This window comes from Blennius ocellaris (genome assembly GCF_963422515.1).
Source record: "Blennius ocellaris genome assembly, chromosome: 16".
Classification (NCBI taxonomy): Eukaryota; Metazoa; Chordata; class Actinopteri; order Blenniiformes; family Blenniidae; genus Blennius; species Blennius ocellaris.
This window is the reverse complement of record NC_137665.1, coordinates 10,963,273-10,987,881: the sequence shown is the minus strand read 5'-3', so window position 1 is coordinate 10,987,881 and position 24,609 is coordinate 10,963,273. Positions and strand designations below refer to the sequence as shown.

The window sequence follows — 24,609 nt, the reverse complement described above, 5'->3', positions numbered from 1 at the left end:
ATTCTGCTTCGCCTCTTCCCATTGTATTCCATTATTCTATTTTACTGAAAACTCCTCATAATTAGCTGTATTTACAACTTTAAAAAAATTAATCTGAGACGATATGCACAATGTCCTGCACACACATTTTATTTACAATAGGGTGCAGACACCAAATCAGATGTTAATATAATATAATACAATCATATGTAATAAGACATTCAACCTTTTTATAAAATTAGCAGCATACCTCAAATCAGTTTGGGCATGGAAGTGGGAACCGTTAATGATCATTTGACAATTTGGTTAAATAGCAACAGGTTGGTTTCATGACGGAGCATTAAATAGTATTTTAGAGAAACCACATTTTTCAGGAGTCAAAATGGACAGCAGACCAGGACATTTAACTTAAGCCTTAATGTTGAAGAAGACTAAATAGCTTCATTCCTAAAGCACATTTTAGCAGCGATGCAATTCAAAGTGCTTCGCATTAACAAACATGTACAGTTGACAAGAGGGAAAGCGATGAGCATGAAGAGTGGGAAAGATAAAAGCATAAACACATTAACACAAAAAACACAGTAGAAATTAACAAAATCAACAGTTAAAAAGTACAAGATTGAAGATACAGTGTTCACTGAAATGCCTCGAGGACAGAGAAATACAGAGAACCTACTGAAAAGCGCATAGTCAAAACACTATGATCCAAATCTCCACTAGAAAACTATAAATCTGGGAGGTGGAGAGGATTCCACTCTGGTATGGAGTCACATCAGCTCAAACTTCTGGAAAGGAGCCATCAATACTGAGAAGTACAGTGAATGTAGAACAACATGCTCCCACCAACATCTTTACCATTGAAGGACTTGCATATTTCATCCCGACACTGCTGGATTTCACAGGACATCCATCACAACAGCACGGCGAAGGAATAAATGCTTTTAAGTCACTCATGGTTTTCTATTTTATGTATGACATGATTCTGTGAATAACCTAAAAATGACCAGTGACTTATTTTCCGGAGAAACCACTGGTGACCAGGAAATTCCAACTTCTATCTGCCGTTCTTTCCATTGAGTATCCTTTCCTCTGTGTGTGTGTGAGAGAGAGAGAGAGAGAGAGAGCGAGAGAGAGAAAGAAAGAGGGAGAGTTTGGGGTCTGCTTGAGTCACTGTCTGGCTGGGTAACCTCCTCCAGTGAGAAGAGATGGTGTCGAGAGCAAACGACAGGCAGCTGGAGCAACACACACACACACACACACACACACACACACACACACACACACACACACACACACACACACACACACACACACACACACACACACACACACACACACACGGTCCAGGCCACCCTGGTCACACCCAAGGCATCCCAAGCATGCAGGGCCAGGCACTTACACAGTGGTCTCTAAATACGCCTATGGCTGTGTGCGTGAGTCGCTTTCACTGTGCATGTGTGTACATATGTGAAAGAGAGGGTCAGTGTTTGATAGTGCTGAGAAGGGCCGCACTGTCTGATGCACTTTGGATCCGCCATATGTTCCCCATGAGGGGCTCCCTTAACTGCGAGGTTGAGAATGGATAGAGCGCGCCGTAACAGTGGGCCAAGTGTCTTCTCTCTCTCTCTCCTCTGCTATCCGTCCCATCCCAGGGGGCTAACAGTACTGTGACCTCACCCTGCCTCCACCCCGTACACTCCTCCTCCAGCACTTCCTGGCTGGCCCAAAGCTGCGGCACAGCTGGAGCATGCAGCAGGAGAATAATGACCAAAAAAAAAAAAAAAAAAAGGAGAGAGAGAAAAGATTTGGATGATTACTCAACCGTTCCCTCTTCTTCTTCCATCTTGCTTTGGTTCACATTTTGTCCAGCTTCGCGCTTACTCACCAAGTCGGTCAAACATCAACGTAAGCACTCTTACATTCTTGAATACAAACATACTCTCACTCCCACAAAGTGGTTTTTGCTGTCAACATGACATTTTTCTAGAACTCGCAGTGTAAATGAGGCTGTGTCTTGCTTGAGATTGATCTAGAAGACTTTTTCTATTTATTTTTTTTTTAAAGCATGTGCACTGTCAATCACTGTAAGCAGCTGCAGATGGAGAGGCTTTACCATGCTATGCATTGCGCCAGGAGGCAGTTGTCTGATACAGGAAATCCAGAATACGGCCTCACGCTCAGCTGCACCTCAACTCGGAGCCAGGAACGCCTCTACAGCACACGCTGTGTTATGTTTAAAATAAATGCTGTGGATACGTTTAAGTTTCAGCTCTAAAGCACCCTGAGAAAATGTATCATGACAGAAGTAAGAATGTTAAGGTTGTTTAAGATATTAAATTATTGTGAATCACTGTATTTTACATTGGTTTTTATCCAACACCTACATTTATAGCATGTACGCCTGCGGGAAGCGACTGCTTGGCTGTTCAGTGTTCTTATATTATCTGGTTTATTCAGCATATTTGTGGACATTGTACATTGGAGAACATGATATGAGCAGGGTGCAAGTCACACTATTGTGGCTTCGCCAAACTCTCACTTGCACATCTTCTTCCGCTTTCCTGTTTTCAAATACACAAACTCAAGTCTTTCATTGTTTGAATAATGTGACATGTTAATCCAGCACAAAGCAATCATTAAACAAGCGGGCAAGATAAAACAAACACTGCAGAGTCAACCCAGCCCAGAAGAAGACACACAAATACACAAGACACATCTGTTTGTGGTCTGTCTGCTCTGATTGGCTGCATAAACTCGGAGGTGGGGAATCAAAAGCCTGGCTGCCAGGATGATGAGGAGGGCCAGCGCAGGCTGGACTTTTCCCCCTCTCCTCTCCAGCTCGGCCACGAGGGAGCCATGGCCAGAGGGAGAGGAGCATAAACTGGATGACGGAGTTATTAAACGGGGGGACCAACACCCAGTACAGTGTGTTTTAAAAGTCTGCACGTGGAGCTCCAGGATTCTTCACCCTGGTGTTGTCCTCTATCTCGAGACACGCCCGGATTTATGATGCTATTGAGATTTGAGGAGAGTGAAAGGGCCTATGAGCTGCTGCTGCTGCTGCTGCTGCTGCTGCTGCTGCTGCTGCTGCTGCTGCTGCTGCTGCTGCTGCTGCTGCTGCGTTTCCATCAGAGCCCGTGTATGAAAACAGGAAGGTGACAGACTGTAATGGAAAGTCTGTCTCGTTGGCTCGGCCACTGCTGAAATTAGCGAGCGTGTGATGAAATCACTCAGGTTAACCCACGTGAAGAGTGGACGCAGTGTTTCATAAATACATTGGCTAAACACAACCTCATCTTAACCTGCCAGGAGACGTCAATTAAAAAAGTTTGGATATCCTTCAGTGGAGCGCTGGAGTAATATCGTGATAGTTTATAGTTACTCAGCTACCTATCTTCTTTTTTGAGAAGCAGTGGAAAAATAAACCCTTTCAATCTTGAATATGTTTAATTTAAAAGTACAATAGAGGCTGTTATGAGAAGAAAATTAGTTTTTGAGAAACACACTGATGTTCAGAGATTTACATATCTCATGCAAGGCTAATATCTGTTGAAAATAACTTTAGATGGTGAAAATGAAAGAAATGTGTTGTACAAAAGAAGCCACTCATTTCCAGATTAGCTTCAAGCATCAACCCCTGAGATTCTCCTTCTGTGCCCTCGCTGTGAATGAGTGGCCCTGGTATTACTCATTATGTCAGGAGAGCGACTGAAGGAGGACTGGAAGGTCAAAGTTTAAAGCTGGCCTATGGGAAGTGACCCTTTGTGATCCCCCACTTCCTGGTCAGCCTTGGAAGGTTCTGCCCCACTGTGGGCATGCAGTGTGGACCAAACAAGGCGTGTATTGTACAACCGCTGAAGGAGGCGCGCCAAGTCCATATTGGCAAGGCTGCGCGCTCGCTGTGAGATCAACATCTGACGCTTAACTCGGCAATAAAGTGACTGAAGCCATCTGTGAGCTACATTGGAATTTATTGGAATCCATTAGGCCTAAATGTGAAAATATGCAGCTACAATTACCTAAAAAAGTTTTTTCTTTTTTTTTGTGTGTGTGACAGATTTCACCTTAGACAGCAATCTGATGTGTGTGTCGACGTATTTAGAGAGCACACCATTTCTTTCAGTGTCATCCAGCCATGCACAGGCCGCGGGGAGGGGAGGAACCCCGGGGCAGAGAGCAGCAGAGCCCCCAGCCTCATCCAGCCTGGTCATGGCTGAATGCAGGCCAGGCCAGACCTCCTGGGGACACACATGGCTGCAGAAGCTATACTCTTCAGCAGAGTGAGACGTGGGTGCGCCACGTCCCACACACTACACGCTCGAAGCTAGAAACTAGAATGGTAAAGACCGCCAAGTTGTAAAATCATTACATCGAACAGAAACACATCGGATCCTGTGTCTGTTGTACAAACACAACCAAACTGTGCTGGCTTCAGTCTGTCCAGTTGTCGTCAATGTGGCTCGTCTTGATGGAACAGCACATTTCTATGCGGTATAGATCTGAATCCAATCCAACAAGGTTATGACACAATCTTCACATTTATGAGAAAACGGCTGGTTTCCCCGTGACGGGCGGCCAAGGCCAGAGCAGTTTCCAATGGAAGAACCTCTCCATATGAGAAATCCATACCCACACTTTGACATACCTGCATAACTCCCTGAGCGGGAGGACTGCACTGATGTTTGGAGGATGGTCTAATTTTTCACAGTCCTGAGCAAAAGGCATCTGAAGCTCTTTAAGGCAAGGACACAGGAGACGTACTGCATCCTCCGCGCTCCTCCCCCCACCATATGTGTGTGTGGTCCCATGCTGCCGGCCCCGCGGATCCAGGTTTTGGAGGTCAAGAGGTCAATGCTGGGTACTGGAATGTTTATGTTCACCGCTCCTGTTAACACCAATATCCGTAGCGCCGCGTCTTCCTCTGCTTGGGGAAAGATTTCTGCTGAGAAAAGCAAATCAACGGACAGTGACGACGATATTTGCAAGCTTCGCAGCAAATGGAACAAAAGTACATTGTCAAACGTTTGAATAATTTTTGATATGTAATCAGTATGACAGTCGAGGAAAAATATCCTCACTCGTGTAGAAAAAAATAAACGAATATATGATGAACATAGATGGTGATCGTGTTAAAGAAAATACCTAAATCTTTGCAAAAATGAATGAAAATCCTAAATAGAACTACGCATGTACCGCTGCAAATTATGAGTGAACACAGATCATACTCCCTAAAAGAAAAATGTCTGGCTCGCATGCTTCCAACACTTTGTCAGCGCAGTTCAGACACACGCCCTCTCATCCTCAGAGACGGCATGCACACATTTGGTGAGAACTTATCACGGCCTGGGAAACGATGCCTGTTTTGCACCCAGGCTTATCGTTTTATTTTCATTCTCACTACCAACCACAAACACAGTTGGAGCTTTCTGACCACTACACCCTCTTCCAGTTGTGTGCCAGCAAACCTCCCCCCCCCCCCCCCCCACACACACACACACACACACACTCATATGCACACACACCACACCCTCACACTACTCCCTCCCTCAATGACACAGGAGAAACTGTTTGTTTATGACATATTTAACAAGAAAGAAAAAAAAAGGGGTTAGCATATGCTGCTGCAGAAATAAAAGAAAAGGCTGCAGCTACATGGGGAGTGGTCTGGACTTTTTAGGGGGAGAGCTCAAACACTAGTATGTGTGTGGGAGGGGGAAAGGAGCAGAGCCAGGCAAAGGGCGGTATATGAACAATTTCGTATTCTGTTCCTTTTCTCCCCATCCCCCCCAAAAGTTTTTACTTCCCCTCTCTCTCTCTCTCTCTCTCTCTCCCTCTGTGTGATTCAACCCCCTCCCCACCCCTCTTCCACCAGCAGGTTGTTTAATACTTTCCAGATTTCAGCATGCCTTCAGCCTCCTGGAAGAGCTTGCAAGTCTGCTGATGGAATTTGGCGGAAAAGGTTGGGACTGCAGACAGGGGCCCGTGTCACGAAGGCGTGGAGCGGCCCCTGTCGGCGGCCCAAGCGAGGAAAGCATGCTTTCTCAAAGAAAGCTCACGATGAAATGACATCCGACAGCCTCACAAGCAGATGAGAAAGTGCACACAGGGTGTTTGAGAGGGAGGAACAGCTGCAAGGCACTACTCCGATTACAATGAGTTTTCATGGGGGGGGGGAGGTGCACAATCCAGCAGTATCAAGTTCAGATGTGCAGGGACAACAGGAACAATTGTGTCCATGTCCTGCCTCCTACTACAAATCATATCATTTGGCAGTCATGAGATATGCATTGGGCATTTTTTATTTATTTATTTTTGTTCACATGCTGTCGATATACAGCTAAAGAAAATAAAACTCAAGATGAGTGATCACCCAGTGTGAAATCCTGGGAGCAAAGAAACCTCAAACCATAAAGCCAAGCAGTCAGACACACCCATCACCAGATGTGCACTTCTGACTGCCACTAGATGGCAGTAAACAACAAGCTTTAGATGAAGCGAGTAACCAACAAAGGGAGAGAGAGAGAGAGAAAAAAAAAAGCATGATATACTGTGCGAGGCGCTGTAATTCAGTTACAGCGAGTGATTAAAAGCAATAACTTCAAAATTACATGCAAAAAAATGACAACTGGGGAAGATTTAGTCTTCCCTTTGCCAAAGAAAAATCGTACCAATCTGTTAGAAGAAGAATGGCTTTATACAAGCAGAGAAAAGAAGGATCAATATTACTGCTGGTTTGTATTGATCACAACAATCAATATAAATGGCCTGTTTTTACCACAAGTGTAAGAATAATGGCTTTTTCTAGCCCCTTGGCAGATTGGACATGGGCATAATGTGACTATGAAAAAGTGAAAGTGGAAAAAGATTAAACACCCAGTAAAGTGGAGATGAAAGGTAGAATCAAAATGAGATAGAGAGGAAAGGGCCAGTGTTTTCAGCATGCAGAGTTAACGCGGGGCAGGACCTTGAACTGTCTGCAGCAAATGTTAACAAAACATAGCGTGGTGAACTTTGGCCGAGCTGCGAGGGGGCTCAGCGGTGCGTGAAGAGGCGACGCACGGCCTGTAAAATCAGAAGTGACAGAACAGTTTGGAGTCCATGATGACGAGTAGGATCCTGATCTTCAGCGACTGCTCGACTCATCCATCCCCCCAGTCAGTCGAGTGAGAAGCTCTCCCTGTCACCGTTTATCAGTGCACCTAAGCTCCGTGATAAACTTCTCCCCTCTCCATCCATCTTTGATAGCCCCCCCCCCACCCTCACCCACTCACATTTGTGTCGACGAGGTTACCTCGCAGGGTTATCGGGATGTACGTTTTAAGGCACGCCTCACACGTAAACACTTGCGTCTCCAACATCCATCTACTCATGAGTCACATCATTTGCAAGTGGTGCGCTTCAGAGACGTGTCCAACTCAGGCCACTAAGACCTCAATTACTTCCTTCCTTCCTCTTCAGGGCGAGCCAAAAGAATAGTGACAGGAAACAAGAGGCTCTTAAGGAATTCCTTTGTTAAAGTGAGTAGCACTTCATAAATACGGCGCTCGTTTTTCCTGATTCCTTCAAACACAACAGGAAAAGAACAGCGTTTATTCTTGAGCTTTGTTTTATTGAAAAATATAGGTAATTTTTTTGGATATTACAGAAAAGCAAACAAGAGTAAGGCATAATTAACATACAGAAAATGCAGACGACTTCTCATTCTCACAGAATTACTTTAGAAACAACCTGAATATATTACTTAGTGTGGAAGTCTCCATTCATCTTGCAGGACAAAATCTCAGCTTTTAAAAACAGCTTTAATTTTTTTTTTTTTTTAAACAACATATTAAAACTCACATAATGTATATTCAACAACAGTTCTGTATTGATGGAAAGAAGTGACAGACATCTACTGACACACCGTCCCAAAATAGCGATTATTTTTGGCTTAAAAAAAAAAAAAATCAGAATTTGGCACATCTGTTAGGTTTTCAGTAAAGGCAGTGAAATCAATCAGCGCAACTAAGCCCCAATACTTCTGGACACGGCTTTTAATGATGCAAGAGATACAGTCGCGCTGCAATGACTATGCAACTTGCACAAAAATAGAAATCTGTTCTTTAATGCACTTGCATCTATTGCTGGCTGTTGTCTTGTTTTGCCGTCCACTCTTCAAACATACACAAAACAGACAAGACAGATTTCTTTTCATAAAAAGGAGAAAACAAAAAACGAAAAACAAAACAAACAACAGATAATGCCAAATAGTAGTAGTGTTTGCAGGTACATAGTTGTGTAGTTGGGGACACCATTCATATGTTAGGCAGCTCTTTGATTATCAACACCTTACACAATGTTAAGCTGGGAGCTCGGTAGCTGCAAGGGCACAGAGGAAGTGGTTAAACTCTTTTTAGTTCAGATTTTCAGTGACAGATCAGCAGATTTACATTATATAATTACACAGGAAAAAAAGTTGATTGGCAATAACACAAAGAAACATCCAACACGGTGCTCGCCATGCCACGCTCGCTGTAGTGACACCATGTTTTATAGTTAATCAAGCCTAATGCATCTTCACAGCCCTGTTTTTTTTCCCCTCTCCCTCTCTGTAATGTAGTCTGAGTCTGAATGGTACTCGGTGAATTAGAAACGGAGAGAATTTTGATTTGGGTTCTGTGGTCCAGCTTTAAAGGAAGCCGTGGCTGCCTCCGAGGGGCGTCACGAGGACCCCCGAGTTGCGTAAGTAAAGAATAAGGGCTGAAGCGCCGACTGATCTATGGCACTACTATAATGTTTTCAGATGAAAGGGCCTCACACTCCAGTGACAAACACGGCTCTCTTTATTGTGACAAGATACCCACCACTGATCCTGTTGTGACAGAGGCCTTCTGTTCGGGCCTCATGATGTCCCACAGCCAGAGAAAGAGAGAAAGCCCAGCGAGGAGAGAAGCACGCTAAATGAAATAAGCACATGCGACACGTCAAGTGAGGGGAGCGAGAAAGAAGAAATAAAGAAAAAAAAAAAAAAGGGGGGGGGGGTGAACTCTGTTTCGGCTGTGGAAAATATTTTTCCTCTCTAACCAGTCCTCCGTGCTTACTTGGAGAATGTTCCATATTCAAAAAGTGTTTGCCCATCCATGTCAGTCCCCTCAAGTGTTCAAAAGGGAGAGACAGATTGACAGACAAACGGAAAGCGGAGGGTAAGGCTTTGTGACAGATGGAGTAGGGCTCGTCCTCGAGGAGCAGTCAAACTTTCTTTGTAACCCTTCAAAGCAGGAGTCCGTTCCCACAGTACAGTGCCTTCCTCCCCGTTCAAGTGCGAAACGGCACTGTCAAAGGACTTGCCGGCTTCACACAAACAACCTCCAATTCTTGGTCCAGTTTTTCTCCGTGCGCCTCTGTGTTTCATACGCGGATCTCGTCGTCTTCGTCCTCTAAGAAAGATGAGAAGTTGCTTTCTTCTTCTGGTGGGGCACTGAAGGTGGCGCTGTCGGTATCTCCGGCATACATGTGGCTGTTTGGCTTTTCATCCAGCGCAGCGGAGCCGGAGCTGGACACGGAGCAGCTGTCTAGGTGTTTTAAGTGTTTAGGCCGAGTCTCAGGAGTGGACTCTGGAGTGTAGGGCCCTCCATCCTCCGGCCTCAGATCAATAGAGTCGACTGGTTGAAAAGAGGCCTGCTGCTGCACATCTAGAGTCTCTTCATCTTCCTCCAGCTGCTCCTCGGTATCCACCTCGTTTCTCGGCTCGACGCTGTCCTCTTCCTCTCCGTGGTGGCTGCAGGGCGGAGAGACCTGGCCCTCGCTGCTCTTTCCCTCCTCGTAGCCGAGATCGTCGTCCTCCTTCTCCATCACACCCAGGATGTCTCCCAGCATGGACGGACCCAGGTCAACGTGGAAGGACATGACGGAATCGGCACGCTTCATCCCTCCTACATGCTGATGAGAGCTCTCGGGCAGCTCCGTCAGTTCACCGAATCGCTGCTCCTCCAGCTCCAGGAAGTGAGCGGCCGCATCTGTGCTTCTCCCATCCAGCTCCCCGTGGGACTTGAACGGAGTTGAAGAGAGACTCTTCGCTACCATGCCGTCCCCTCGGCTCTCGTCATTCAGAAACGGCAGGGACATGGCGTTTTTCACATAGGTAGGCGACCCCCCAGGAACCAGCAGGGTGCCTTCGCTGTGTTCGTCTACTCGGGTCACCGACTGGGAGCGCTTGCTGCTTCTGAAGGTGCGTGAGAGGAGGCCGGGCCGCGGTGAGCGGGGGAACGATGTGGACTCCGGGGGAGGCTCCCCCGAGCGCGTGCTGAGGAAGGAGGTGTCTCCGAATGCGTCGCCGCTACGGCCTACATGCATCGTGTGACGAAAATCCCCCAGAGGGGCGCTGATCATCTCTCTGGTCAGGTCCATGCGTGAGCGGCGCTTTGTCTGGGAGGAGGACGACACCAGCTGCTTTAAGATGGGCATGTTGGCAGATTAGAGGTCCCGTTTATGACAGAACGGGCAGTCGGGCTCCTAAAAGGGCATCCAAAATATCAGCAGACTCTTGTCAAGGATCCCAAAATGAATACCGATGCTCCTTACATCCACTCTGCCAGAGAACCTGAAAATTGAAATAAAATACAATAAATTACAGAGACACCCAGACATCTTGAACATATTAAGTCAAACTACTTCAAATCGCTCCAACCAAGACAGATTTGCTGGTGCCTAATGAATAAAAATGGCTTGAATCAATTGAAGCGGAAAGCAAATAAACAAAATCTATAGTCCACCCACTGCATAGCCATCTTAGTTTGGTGTGAAGTCTTTTCACTCTTGGCTGTTTAATCCTATGAATAAAATAATAAAACACTTCTCTGCAATTTCAAAGGCTCCAGTAATTGAAAGAGCTGAAGCTATCAATTATGCAACTGCGCGATGATAAGCAGCGGTGTTTCAACATCTCTGCGAGATGACCTCTGAAATGCACTGGAAATAAGTTGGGGAACACCACAGGATTTCTCTCTCAAACAGCATTATAAGTGAGAGCAAAACACCAACCACACACCAGTGCTAAATACAGAGGAGTAGCTGAGGGCTGCCAGGGATTTTCTGGTGTGAAGCTCACACTAACTGCACAGCTCACTCGCTTGCCTTCCAGTGACAAAAAGTCACTTGGAGAAGCATCAAAGAACAGCACTGCCTGGGACCACCAACTACACAGACGCATTATTTTTGACAAACGCATGCAGAATTGTGATCAGAGAAATGGGGAACGACAGCAGATATTCTCCATCCATCTTTTTCTGACAACAGTTGTTGGAGCCCCCCCCCCTCCACTCGAGAGGTTTGTGAGTGACGGCCTAAAGAAAATGTGCTCCTACATTATTGAAAACTCAGAGGAAACTTCACTACACGCTGCGAGCCAGACACGGCTGCTTCCTCAGGTGGTGCACTGGAGGACGGGCGCGTGGCGTTTCATTAACAATATATCCAAAACAGTGAGCACATGAAAAGAACTCCACTGTGGTGGTCTTGCAAAACGAAATGCAAGCAGTTTCTACAGGCATCAAAAACACATGCATGTCTTGACTGCTGGGCGGAAAATATCTATGGCTGATCAGAAAGCAGAGCCGAAGAAAAATGCTTACCTTGCTTATCCTCACTAGTTTGCACAGAGTGCCTCTTTATTTGTGCGAGCACGGGATTGTAAAACCAGTGAGTGACTTCACCTTGACTTTGGGCTTTCTTACAAACAAAACATCCTCAAAGCCAGAGCTGTTTTTGGTATCAGAGCCTATGGGAGATTTCCGCTGTTAAATAGCAGGCATTTTAATGCATCGACCTCCATTCGTCTCCACCCCCCATATTTGCCAGCTGAGCCTCTTCCTCTTCCTGTTAATGCCCTCACCTGCCTTGGTTTCCATAGAAACACCCTCCTGCGAGCAAGCAAGCGACAGTGTTTCCTGTCAGAGGCTGCAGGCGACTTCACAGACACTGGCAATGCACGGCTCCCTGAGTCAGAGGGAGAATACGCCTTCTTAATCTGGCGTCTGCTCAGTTTCAACCACAAACATCACCCGAGTTGTTATTTTCAAAACAAAATCAACGTTTTACAGTGTAAAGAAAAGCAAAGAGCGACACAAAGAAAAGAATGCATAAAACATTGCAGCATTTTCAAGTAATGCTGGGTCACGATGTGCAAACTTTCCATGAGCTCTAAATGCTTCCATCAAGATACATAAACAAGGTCACTTTTTGTGTTAACAGATCCATTTATAATTAAAACTCTGTGCCGCTTTCTTTTGAGGGAAATAATGATAGAAAAACAATTCACAACCAGCCAGAAAAAACAACTTTTTTTCTCCCTCTTCCATAACTAGCTGCTTCTGGGTGGCATAAATGGGGGGAAAAAAACAAGCAACAGATCAAACAAGGGGAGATGGTAAACGCTTGCCTCCCACCTCTCTTTCTCACCCCTCAGGCCAGGATCAAGCTGAAAGGCTCAGTGGTGCTCAATGCAGGGACGAGGATGCAGGCATTTGTTTCAGACCACCAGGCAGACTGCATTTCGTCTGCTGAATCTAAACCAGATCCGCTGAAACTTCACAGGAGCAACGTTTCTTATTTACGTCAACCCTAATTCGAGGACCTGCCGAGCTATATTTATAGCTTTGTCAACCTTTGCGGAAGTGTGTGCATGCAGTGTGTGTGTGTGTGTGTACACATGTGAATGAAAGAGTGGAAAAGGGCCTGAGAAGACAGCAGTTGGCGTGGGAACCATTGGGTCTCAGCAAGGGGGGGGGGGGGGGGGGGGGGGACTTTATAAACAGACTTTCACAAAACACATAGTTCAACTGCAGCAGAGTCCATTAGAGACACAGAACGTGGGATAGAAACCGACACGATGAGCAAATGATGAGCATGTCTGCATCATTTCATTCCAACACTCGTGCTTCTGAAAACACACAAAAAAACACAGACACAGAAACACACACACACACACACTGCCGTGACCTGAAGACCTTGTGCCCTGTATGATATGCACAGATTCTAAGGTTGGCTGACCTTGCCTCATGTGGTATTTCTCAACTGCCGAGTAAAAAGCAGCAGAGCATGCTGACATGAATGCTGCGATAAACTGAGAATGTTTGCAAACTGGTCTGAGTCGCTCATCTTTCCCCTTTCGTGCATGCAATACAATTTAATACAATTTATTTTAGAGCCATCTGCATGTCAACTCCATGTGCATACACATATTAAACAAACAACATTAATGTGATCATAAACTATATAAATTGCGTTTACAATGTTTCTGTCTAAACTGCATATATTTTAGCCTTTTTTTGTTGAAAAGCATTCAAAAGAGAAGCCTGGACTCAAACCGGGGACTGTAATGAGGCGAGTGCTTAATAACCACTACACTATTATCCAGCCCCACATTAGTAAATAGAAATCATTTTTTAAACCTCTGTAAGCTTACAATTGCTGCAGTCACATCTAAACACCTTATTCAGAAGCTCCATAATGAGCAGTGGCAGCGGGTTAAAGCTGCGAGTTAAGCACAACAATAATTAACATCCTTACATTAAGAGTTGATACTTCAGATAACACACACACACACACACACACACACACACACAAGCACACACCAAAAAAACCCACCGTAACACAAAAAAAATGCATTTGCATGAGCAATGCTCCAGATCTCAATCACAGCAACAAAAAAAAAAAACAAAAAAAAATCGACTGCCTGAATAAATTGCGTTTAAGACCGCAATAACTTTTCACACCTTGTCAATATCCTTCTACTAAACCAGTCAATACTAATACTCAAGAAGACATCTCTGACAAAAACAGATTCACACACTCAAACATAACTTATGGTCCATTTCCAGAACTATTGATGCATCTCCTCTGTGCCAATTTCTTCTGTGTCTGCGAGAGGAAGGCTACTGTGGTCTGATGTCTGCATCATTTGAAGTCACTGACCTGGATGGACAACCAAGTGACCTGAGGGTGAAAAAGCTTTTTGGGGGTAGGAGGCCACATACAAAGGAGAGAGGCAAAGGCTTGCCACTCCTTCAAAATTGCTCGACCGATCACACGGTTTGCAAATATCCAATTTGTGTGGTGAAATTGGGACTCGCGCACACGTTTAAGAAGCAACACCAGGAAGAGGTGTGTACCACAGTTGTACAATAATAGCCGAGCTCAGCCTTCTAGACACGAATGCTCCAGTAATTAAGCAGACAAATGGCCTCTGGTAGATAGGTATCTGCCATGCAACTCAGTTAGTGGGCCTGAATGTCTCATTTAGGAAGGAGCAGCCAAAGGACAAACAGTGGAAATCACATTATCTCTCAATCACACAAATGGGGAACAACAGACATCGAGCAGATGATACCCTTGGAGATAAACACAGCAATGAGAAAGGATGCAGCCCTAATGAGAATTTACAAATAAAGCCCTCCTTACCAGAAAGCTAAATTTAGCTACCTAAATGGTGGATTTGGAGATCCATTAAATAAAAATAAATTCAAAACACTTGAATTCGTAGAATAGAGAAGATGACCTACAAAGTATCTCAGATGCACTTCTCCAGAAAGCAGTGCCAAGAAAGCCAAAGGCTCATTTTAAGTGAGTAAGTCCTTTCTGGTCCAAAAACAAATCTAAAAATCAGTTACTGTGGGGCACTGAAAATGATGAGGAGGAGCTGGGAATATCAAGAGACTGTCTAAATATGCTGCAAGATGGCAACCAGCATCTTTATTACACCATGACAAACTGGACCGTTGAACCAGTTCCCAATTTAGTTTGTGTTAATACATATATGGCTTTATGCATTTCAGCTAATCGAAGGTCTTCCCTGTCTGACCTGTTGAAAGGGATATCTTGTGTTTTTGCATCGACAACCAGGGACCTGAATAAGTCCTCCACAAAAACTGCAGACACCTTGCAGACAAAACAACAAAGTGCCAAATAAGTCGATAAAAGATACATAAAATCAAACAAAACCATTTTCCACACAAAAAAAAAATCTGATTTGTCATAAAGAGATGAATAAATCACCCAAATACTGCCTGTGAGAACATGGAGATTAAAAATCTTTTTTTTTTTTTTTTGTGGGTAGCCTAAAACAAGCTAAATAAATCATGTCAGTGTTTAGTTTTTATTTCTGCCCGCTTACACCTGACAAGCTGGTGCGAGGCTCTCTGTTATGTTAATGTCACACCTGGCACTGTGCTCGACCAGGATCAAACAACAACACATTTTTTTCAGCGCTTCCTTGCTAATAAAACTGCCTGCGGCCTTCTCAATTTGTATTCATGTTGGTGAGTGCCAAAAGTGGAGCTATCGTGAGATCAGTGAGTGGAATATTTGAGGCGAGCACCTCAGACTGGATGAAAAAACTTGCAGGAGCTCAGCTGGGTTTAAAAATAGCACTCACTGTACTTGTAAGTGACTGTGCAAAGGAGCAGACCTTCAATACCACATTATCGGAGTGGAGAGCGACATTACAGAGCGCTGCTCGAGAGTGTCAGGAAGTTTCTTTTGCTTTCCACATAGGCAGGAGAGACCAGTCAGCGAGAAGAGGGAGGAGTGATGGACAGATAAAGACGAGGACAAAAAAAACAAAATACAATGCCACATCTTTAAAAGAGCTCCGACAGCCAATGAGAAGGTTCCTGGCAGAAAGCAGGCCTGCAGCGAGTCAGCTTGACATGTACCAGCTGACCTCTGATACCCGAGAGGAGATGACTTGTCTCTCTTACATTTACAGCCAACACAGCCCCCAGATACGACACCCCATCCCTTTCCCCGCGTTCTCGGCTGCGATGAAGCAGACAGCTTTTATCACGGACGGGAGTGTGTTCCACTTCAACACGTCAGAGACCGAAACGTATTCTGTTGCTCAAACAAGGCTGATCAACACTATTTTTGTGAATTTACAATGCCTCTTAGTGTGCAAACAATGCCGTTTGTTCCCACTCTGCCGTCATCTCAGATCTGAACAAAAAGTTACAGGCGCACAACTAAAATTGCAGCTCGACATCAATATCTGTGTACCGGGCAAACACAAGAAAAAGGGTGGGGGACAAGAATTGGACCCATGCTGACATCTTGAGTGTGTCAACGTAATCAGTGAGAATGACGTGCAAAATGTGCCAGGAACAACAACTTAATATTATGCTGAATGTTTTCAGTAATGAGAAACAGCTAAAACCCTTCCAGATTTATTTTAGCCTGCTCCAAGGTCAATGACCAGCCTCGGGCCACGTCTATAACTGCCTCCCTCTGCACAAAGACTTCTTAAACTGTGGATGCCGACGGAATCACAAGAACTGAGTAATTATCGGCGAGCTGGATGGCCGACACCAGTAACCTTAGTCCAGCAATTACTGCACATTTTCCCCAGAAGCACGGACGCCAAATACATAGTTGTGCCTGATGGAAGCGTTCACAGTGAAATCGGTTTGTGGATTCGTCCACAGGAAGGGCAGGGAGAAAATGAGGCAGTGAGCCCTCCCATCTCTCCGGAAATGATCCCTGCCTGCCCTTCCTGGCCACTCGGTGTGTAAACAAGGCTTCACTCCGTCATACTGCATTACAGGCGGGCTTTCCAAACAAACACGTCCGATATCTCCATCAACGTTCAGTTTAGACCATCCACAGGTTGTGTGGGCCAATTCTGACACTGCGGGCTCATCAGCAGCAATGAATCCAGCAGGTATCTACGCATGGTGTGTGTCAGCTTCATTGACTTTAATTATTTCCGAGGGGGAGTACAACTGCATGGTAGGAAGTTGACTCACAACAGCTGATGACAGCTTCTGGCTTCAGTCCCGGGAGTCTGCATGGTGGGTGTCTCTCCAGAGCACCACACCAGAGGAGTAAGGCTACATTTTGAAAAACTCAAAGACAAAACTTGTACCAGTCCATGAAAGAATGTAGGGAAAATTATAGGATTGGAGCGTTAAGGTGCGAGAGTGTCATAATTATAGGGTCAGAACAGTAGAAGGAGAAAAAGGCAGGCTGGGGGAAAGCCAAAAAGCTTTTTTTTCTTAAAAATAAAAAGGAGATGGTTTCTTAGGCCTCGTTTACACGACAATATTTTCAAGTGGAGGATTGAATACTTCCGTGGCATTTTAGGTGTCCATTTACAAGACAAAGGTGCTCGGAGGCACTGAACCCAGAACTTTTTGAAGAAAGGACCATCTCCATGGAAACGCTGCTACTAAGCACTAAAGTCACAATAGATAGTTCCTCTGCATATATGCAACTGAATGAAAAAAAACAACAATATCTGCGTCCAGAGTTTCAGGACTCACGGTCCATTTTCTCCTGGGACTTGGTAGTTTTATAGCCAAGAATCACCCCGAATGACAATTCAACTTGGTCGTCTGTCCATACGAAGGTCCCAGTACTTGCCATTGTCAACGTTTTGCGCATCGTTCTCAGCACGCATGCGTGTGTGGTTTCGTTACAAAAACAAACAGTATCCACAAGAGGCACTATATGCGAACTACATCGTTTTCAGCGTTTCTGCCGTTGCTATGTAAACACAAAAAAGCGAAAACAATGCGTTTTCACTTTAAACAACATGTACTGTTGGTTGTTGAAGTTACTAAAAGGTATTGAAATGTGCATTCAAGGTACAAAAGTTCAATCTCCACAGTAAGTTTCAGCATGGTGCCTACAGTGCCTGTCAGCAGCAGGGACCAGGTAAATAAGCTCTTTTTAAATATAAAGAGGTTGCATATTATAATGCTACATTCTTACTTGTCTGAGTGCCCCTTCTGTCTAAATATCTGCCATCATTAATTGCAATCATGCAGCTCTCGTGCAATTCTTCCTACACACTGAAAATTGTGAATTATGTTTCAAACTAAAAGCACAAATAATTAATTCTAGCAATTACAACAGTTGAAAATATTTCCCATTATATAAATTCTGGCTTGTAAAGTTGCCAAAACCCCTGAACAGCAAAACAAAACCATCCCCTTTTCATTGTCTTTTGCTACGACGTCAGATTTATGTAATATTTGCAACTTGTGGCGAGGAAACAGGATAGCAGAGAACAAGCCCAAGCACATGGGGTCACAAAAGCAGCATGCTAAGACTACAAAACAATGCAGCCAAACAAAAGACACAGGAACAAACACAACATTCACACAGTGACATACGAGACTTTCCGTTGGGGCAGCAACATAGTACGTGGGTGTTAAACACTTTACCAAGTGCATTTAAACATACTTTCATTCATAATATCACTTCCACAATTCGTGCATTTTTCATCCATTCATTTCTGGCATGAGCCAAAGCAACGGTAAGGCGCGACATGAGCTCCAAATCCTTTAATAAACTTGGAACATGTTCAGCCTGGCCTCTATAATAATTCTGAAATTCAGTATCGCCATCTTCTGAGACATTCCTGGAAAATAGAAACAGTTTATATTGGTATTTCCTGGAATGTGAAGGGGCTGGACACAGGACACACATATTGCCTCAAACGAGCACACAAACTGCAGACATGTTCAAACATGGATGCAGAACTATACACTATGTGGCCACAAATAACACAGTTTGACTTCAGCAGCTCCCACGGTTGTATTTTTGAAACACTGCTTATCTACAAATTAAAAAGGAAGGCGCACAAATTTGCTCACTTTTGTAAACAATATTATAAGCAGGTTGCGTTTCCCGGGACGAGAGCCAGCATCTGCCGTCTACACTGCGCTTTGCCCAATAAGAGTACTTGGCACAGAGTCCAGCACCACAAGGAGGCAGGATAACTTTCACCTCCAGGCACTAAACACATCTCCTGCAGGCAATTAAATACTTTGTGATTTATGAAAACAGACGACAGTAAAGAGAGCACATCCTGTGCAGGCTGGTTCAAAATCGTTTTGCTTCTCCCGAGAAGTTTTTCTGGGGGGAAAAAGTAAACAGGCCAAGCCGAGCACACACACACACACACACACACACACACACACAAGACTAGCTTGTTTGCCGTGTCATCACCCTGTATCCATCACAGTGCCCAGAGAGAGGACACACACCAACACTTCTCAAAGCCCCTGCATGTTTTTGGATAAGACGGGTCAAATGTCACAGTTAAAGCCGCAAAAACAAAGAAAGCCACCCAATCTGCCAAACTGTGATCTGTGATAACATTATCTCCTCTAACAATCGCTGGGAATGTTGGTGTTGACGGAGTGAAGGCCGACAGACATGAGGCCAACACCTCATAATACCAGCCCATGACCTCATCAGACGCCCTCACTGCCAAGTAAACTGAGCGGCTCTGCCAAGTCCACAGGCTCTGGGACACGTGGGTGATGAACTGGACAAACAGAACATGTGTGCCTGGGAAAGATGAGCAGAAAGAGTGTGTGTGTGTGTGTGATGTAGTTTATCGTCATTTGTCTGGGCAGTTCATTTTCCCTCCAAGGAGGGCAAAACAAAGGGCTGCTGAATTAAGCTCAACTTTGCAAATATCAATCCAACTCCTGTCAACTACCAATTCAGCTCTGCAACTGTCAAATCCTCTTGTATTCTTCAGTGTGGGTTGTGCTGGTAATGGGGATTCAAATTGTACCAATTCGTAAGAGAGTGACCGGTTTTACACAAGAAAAAGCTCAGAGCTTCACATTTGACTTTGGTAAACAAGTGATGAGATGCCTACGGTTTGGTACAAACCTAAGGCACTCTGCATCCATATTTGTTTTTGCCTCTATCTTACTTTTTTTGTGACTTTTACCTCTGCTAATCAATACAGGAGGGTTAAAGGTTTTAAAGCAGATGAATACCAATCGTTCAGCATGCATGTAGGCCAGGACAACGTGTCACATGTGGGCCTTACAATGCACAGTACCGTCAACACTAATCTAATACAATAAAGCCCCCCTCCACTCCCCTTGTACCTCAGGGTGCGAGTTTAATCAATTTAGAAAACAGTTCCACAAGTTATATACATGCACCCTCAGTCACTAAGCATTGCGACGGTTACTACCCACCTCCCCAGATGACTAATGTACATCAATTACACCTTCAAATATTTCCAAATAGACCAACAATAGGAATAAATTCAAACATGCTGGGAGCCACACAGCTAATTTCCCCCCCTCACTGAAATTTCCCAGGACAAAGAAAAATGTCAGAAAACCAACAGAACAATAATAAGAGTCTTGATTCCCTGTTGTGATCACATCGGCGTGCTACACATCACAATAACGCTGATTCTGGGTGGGTCACTCCACCGGCACGAGGACAATAATAGCGTAAAGGCGTCAGCAGCCTCGCGCACCGTGCGCTCAATTCGACTGATTAAAACCGGAAGCTACATCTTAAGCAGCGTCCCCTCCGGAAAAAAAAATCAAAAATCAAATAAAAGGTGTATATTTTTTTCCTCGTTTAGTTTAAGTGAAAGCACAAACACAAAGGCACCAGGCTTACCGAGCATCCCATTCATAAGAGCCGCTCCACTTTTAGGCCCCCAGCAGGTCGTCAATGGGGGCGCGTTCATCAAAAGCAGAAAGAAAAGGGGGACGTAAAACACAGCAGCTTTTTACGACTCACCCTCCAAAACAAGAAGAAAAAAAAAAAAACAAACAAACGAAAAACAGACGCAAACACACTGTCGGAGAGTGTAGCTTTTCTTTGTTGGAGAAATAGCAAGTGTCGCTGTCACCGCATCCTCTGAAGAAGCGCTTCTGCAACGGAGCGCACAGCGCGTGCTGCCGTGCTGAGTGGCGTGAACACGCCCTCTTTACATGGCCACTTAAAGACACAGGGAGCCGCGCGGCCAGCAGCCACCTGGACAATCATGCAACAATAAACTGTAACCTCTGTTCTGCAGGATGACCAACGTTAAAGCCAGTTTTCTGCTTCCCTTTATTTCCAACAGACATGATGCAGCATGGCAGGGCACATTTATTTCTGTTGCACCGTTGCAAGGAAAAAAAAAAAAGAAGGAAAGAAGGAAATTCACAGTGCTTTACAGGTTATATTTGGCTTTAAAAATAAAGAAATACATAAAAAAACAAGGTGAATAAGAAAAAGATTGAAAAGAATAATACATACAGTAAAATAAAATTAGCAAACTATATTGTTAAATGGAATGGCCTGAGCAAATAATATTGTTTTAAGGACTGATTTAAAAGAAGTGCGTGTCAGCAGACCTCATGTGTTCAGGAAGTTTTTATTTCCACTGGCAAGGAGTGTGGGAACTAAAAACTGCTTCACCTTATTTGCTTCTGACTCTGGGAACACTTAGTAAACCTTTTGTTGATCTCAGGGGTCTGGGTGTTTCATATGCCCCCAGCATGGACGTATTTCAAAAAGAGGGCCAGGTTCAGGAGATGTATGGCCCCTACAACCCCCTTCTACCATATAAGCAATCGATAGTTAACACTTGAACCCCAAAAAGCACAATTGTGAATTTGTGTCTGTGTTCATTCAAAACATTTTGGCTTGGCCTGGAGTCTGCATTTAACTCAGAGGGAATTCATCCATTTTCATCAAACATTTCAAAAGAAATATTCCCAATTCTTATTTTTCTTGGTGGAATAGTGGCTAACACTCATGCCTCACATCTAAAATATTTCCAGTTTGACTCGAAACTTATGGGCTTTTCTGTAGCGCTCCAGCTCAAGTCACCCTTAAAGAAAAAAAGAGAAAATGAAAAGAATAAAGCAGAACAGATGAATCAATAGATGATTTGAACTTCTCAGCATGCCATCTCTGGGAGCTGCATACGCTCTACTTTTTAAAAAAATCATCTCACTCGAGCATTGCGCAGTTTCAAGCAGACATTAGTAAAATAATCTCTTAACATTATACATTTTGAAACTCCCCAAAAGAGCATGCTACAATTAAGAGAAACGAGGCCATATTTATACGGGAGATTTTTACCCTCAGTGGGATTACAGTTAAAGCATTACATTTGTACATCGCTTTAAGGTAAATTGTCTCTTGGCTTGGTTTCTTTTTAATCTTCCAGCCTGTTAATTTAATTGTAATTAACGTCAATTAACTAGACTTGGGTTGATGTGTTCTCCTTCATCACTGAAGATGTTACTTGGTGATCCTCTTTATTTGATCGTGCGTATTCTATGTTTATTGTCAACCCCTCAGTCGTTACCATGTCTATGGTCCTTACAACCTTTTACTATTGAAATAAGCAGGAAGCAGCCAAGTCACACCAGGAATACTCATCCCGAATGTATGAATGCTTGATGATTACTGCTGGCAAAATGTTACCTGGATAACAATGTCTCTCTCTCACTTTTGTTATTCACAGCCATTTAGTTCCTGAAAGCTTTTCCCCAAGCTGATCTTCAAAACGCCTGTTTCACAGTGAAACAAACTGCATGGAGAATATCCATCACACACATTCAGAAGTTATTTCCTGCCTGTGGCGACGTTCCCAGAGCGGTCTGAAGGAGGAACGTGGATCTTTATGGTGAGAATTTGACTGCTGTGGCCTTTTGTTCAAGCTCAAGGAGCATTCACATTTTATGTTATTTTTCTTTGACATGACCATGCCCCCAGATTTATTGGTTCAACTCTCTTCCTGAACAGCTGACGTGCAGTTCAGATGAATAATGAATGTGTTAACTTGATGGCTCACCATGAAACTGTTTTGTGCGCCCACAACATGCTTATTAAAAGGCTTGAAATTATGAGAGTGCATCTGCAAGCACTGCAAAACACACGACTGTAGACACTGTTGATTTTTCTCTTGAACCTTATCTTGTTATATGTGGACATGCCAGGTTAACAAATGCATCACTCAAACTCCACAAGGGTGAAAATTAACATACTGAGGTGAGGATTCCAACAGTACAGAAAGAACAGATATTTGTCAGTGAGCTGCTCAATGAAGAAAGCACAACTTCTCTTTGCGTGGGTGATTTGTCGAGCTCATGTAAAATCCAAATTGGTGAATTATTTCTTCACAGTGTATTGTTGCTCCTTTGCATAATGCCTTGGCAGCGTTGACAGTTCTGCTGAGTGGAACATCAGAAAGAAGCTGTTTTATGAAATGTCTCAGACTGTGCATTACCACTTGCTTTGTCTTCTTTGTGCCTGCTGTTCTGGGATCTTTTTCAGTTGTGACATTTGACATTCAGGAAAATGATAGAATGTCTAACATTTTCCCACCTGACATAGAATTCTTTCAGCCTCCATATTTTTTTAAGTCACAATGTTTGAAGTCGAGTGCAGCCTTCCTGTGTCGTGATGCCAACAGACAAAAATGACGGTTTATCAATGTCACAGTGCAGGTAGCCACCTCAAGACGGCCCCGATTGAATTCAAATGTATTGGAAAATTTCTAAAGGTGAAAGAAACAAATTTCAGTGATTTGACATGCACCCGTTAATCTTCTTGCTTTATCTGCGTGTGCACCCAGGCAATACAGAGAGGACTTCACACACACACTCAGACCTACAATGTGGAGTCAGTACAGAATTAGCAAACTGCACATACAAAGAAGGCCGGGGGAGAAATCATACAAGGCCAGACACACACACAAAGACACACAATTTGGAGAACCTTTATAAATCTGAATTGTATGTTTAGGATTGTGTGAGGGGAACTTTAGCATCAAAAGAAGTTGAAAACCCCACACAGTAAGACTCAAAGTGGCGGGCCACTATACCGCTGTGCAGCCCAATATAATGACGCATTGTGTTAATTTGTCCCTGGATGTGTTGCGCTCAAGATCAGAAAATAATAAACAATATTTAAAAAATTAAATACTGTATCAAACTCCAGTTGAAATCTTTACTCAAGCAAAAAGTTTTTGAAAGGTGAAACTTCCAACTTCCATCATAGATTAAGGTTTTGTCCTAATTTTAGATTCGCCAGTCAGGATGAGTTAGCTATGCCGCGAACGTGCAGTAATGTATTCCAGCAAGCAGAGTCGGAAATAGGGCACTCTCTGTATGAGCCAGTCCCAGGAGATACCGAACTGAGATGTGGAAATGTGACAGATTTGTCGATGTGAGGCTGCGTATCACTCACTCCCTCTGTCTCCCTCTGTTTGGATAAATGTGTGTGAACAGGAAATATCTCCCTGTGTCTGGCAGAAGCTGAAACACAGTTATAGAAGAGCTTGGTTGGATGAATTACCATAATTCCGAATTACACACTGAAATTACAGTGACAAAATGCGTTTTGTTTCGAAAAGTGAACTTCAGTACACATTGTGGTGTAGGCGTTGACGGAACACCTTGGTTTCTGTTCCAGGGCCATTTTGTGTGGAGTTTCATGCCGTCCCTCCACTTGATGGGGGAATTTGTGTGTTCGCTCTGTGATAGACTGGCAACCCGTCCATAGTGTACTCGCCTCTGAAATGGACAAAGGCGGAACTGCTAGTCCATCACAGAGAGACAGACAAACAAATAAACACAATGTCATTCATACCTAGAGTCAGTTCAGACAGAATTTTAATTCATTTGTGCAGTGGGAAGAAATCAAAATATCTGACGAAAACCCACACATGCATAGGGAGAATAGTTACGTTCCAAACTGACATGACTGATTTTCTTTTTCTTGGAGATTTTTTTTCTCCCAAGAAAAACTTTAGGTTGCAATTAGGAGAACGTATATAAGTAATCCTAAAATGATGCTTAAAATGCCCACATCCCATCCATCCATTCA

At 44.0% G+C, this 24,609-nt stretch overlaps 1 protein-coding gene across 1 annotated transcript; it reads right to left on the bottom strand.

The window, feature by feature from the left end:
* Positions 1-9,366: 9,366 nt before the first annotated feature.
* On the bottom strand, positions 9,367-10,422 carry cdc42ep4a (CDC42 effector protein (Rho GTPase binding) 4a; the record flags this gene model as incomplete). The annotated part of the gene is made up of 1 exon (XM_080511483.1): positions 9,367-10,422. The coding sequence occupies one exon, from the start codon at positions 10,420-10,422 to the stop codon at positions 9,367-9,369; it is 1,056 nt and encodes a 351-aa protein (XP_080367609.1).
* Positions 10,423-24,609: the final 14,187 nt, after the last annotated feature.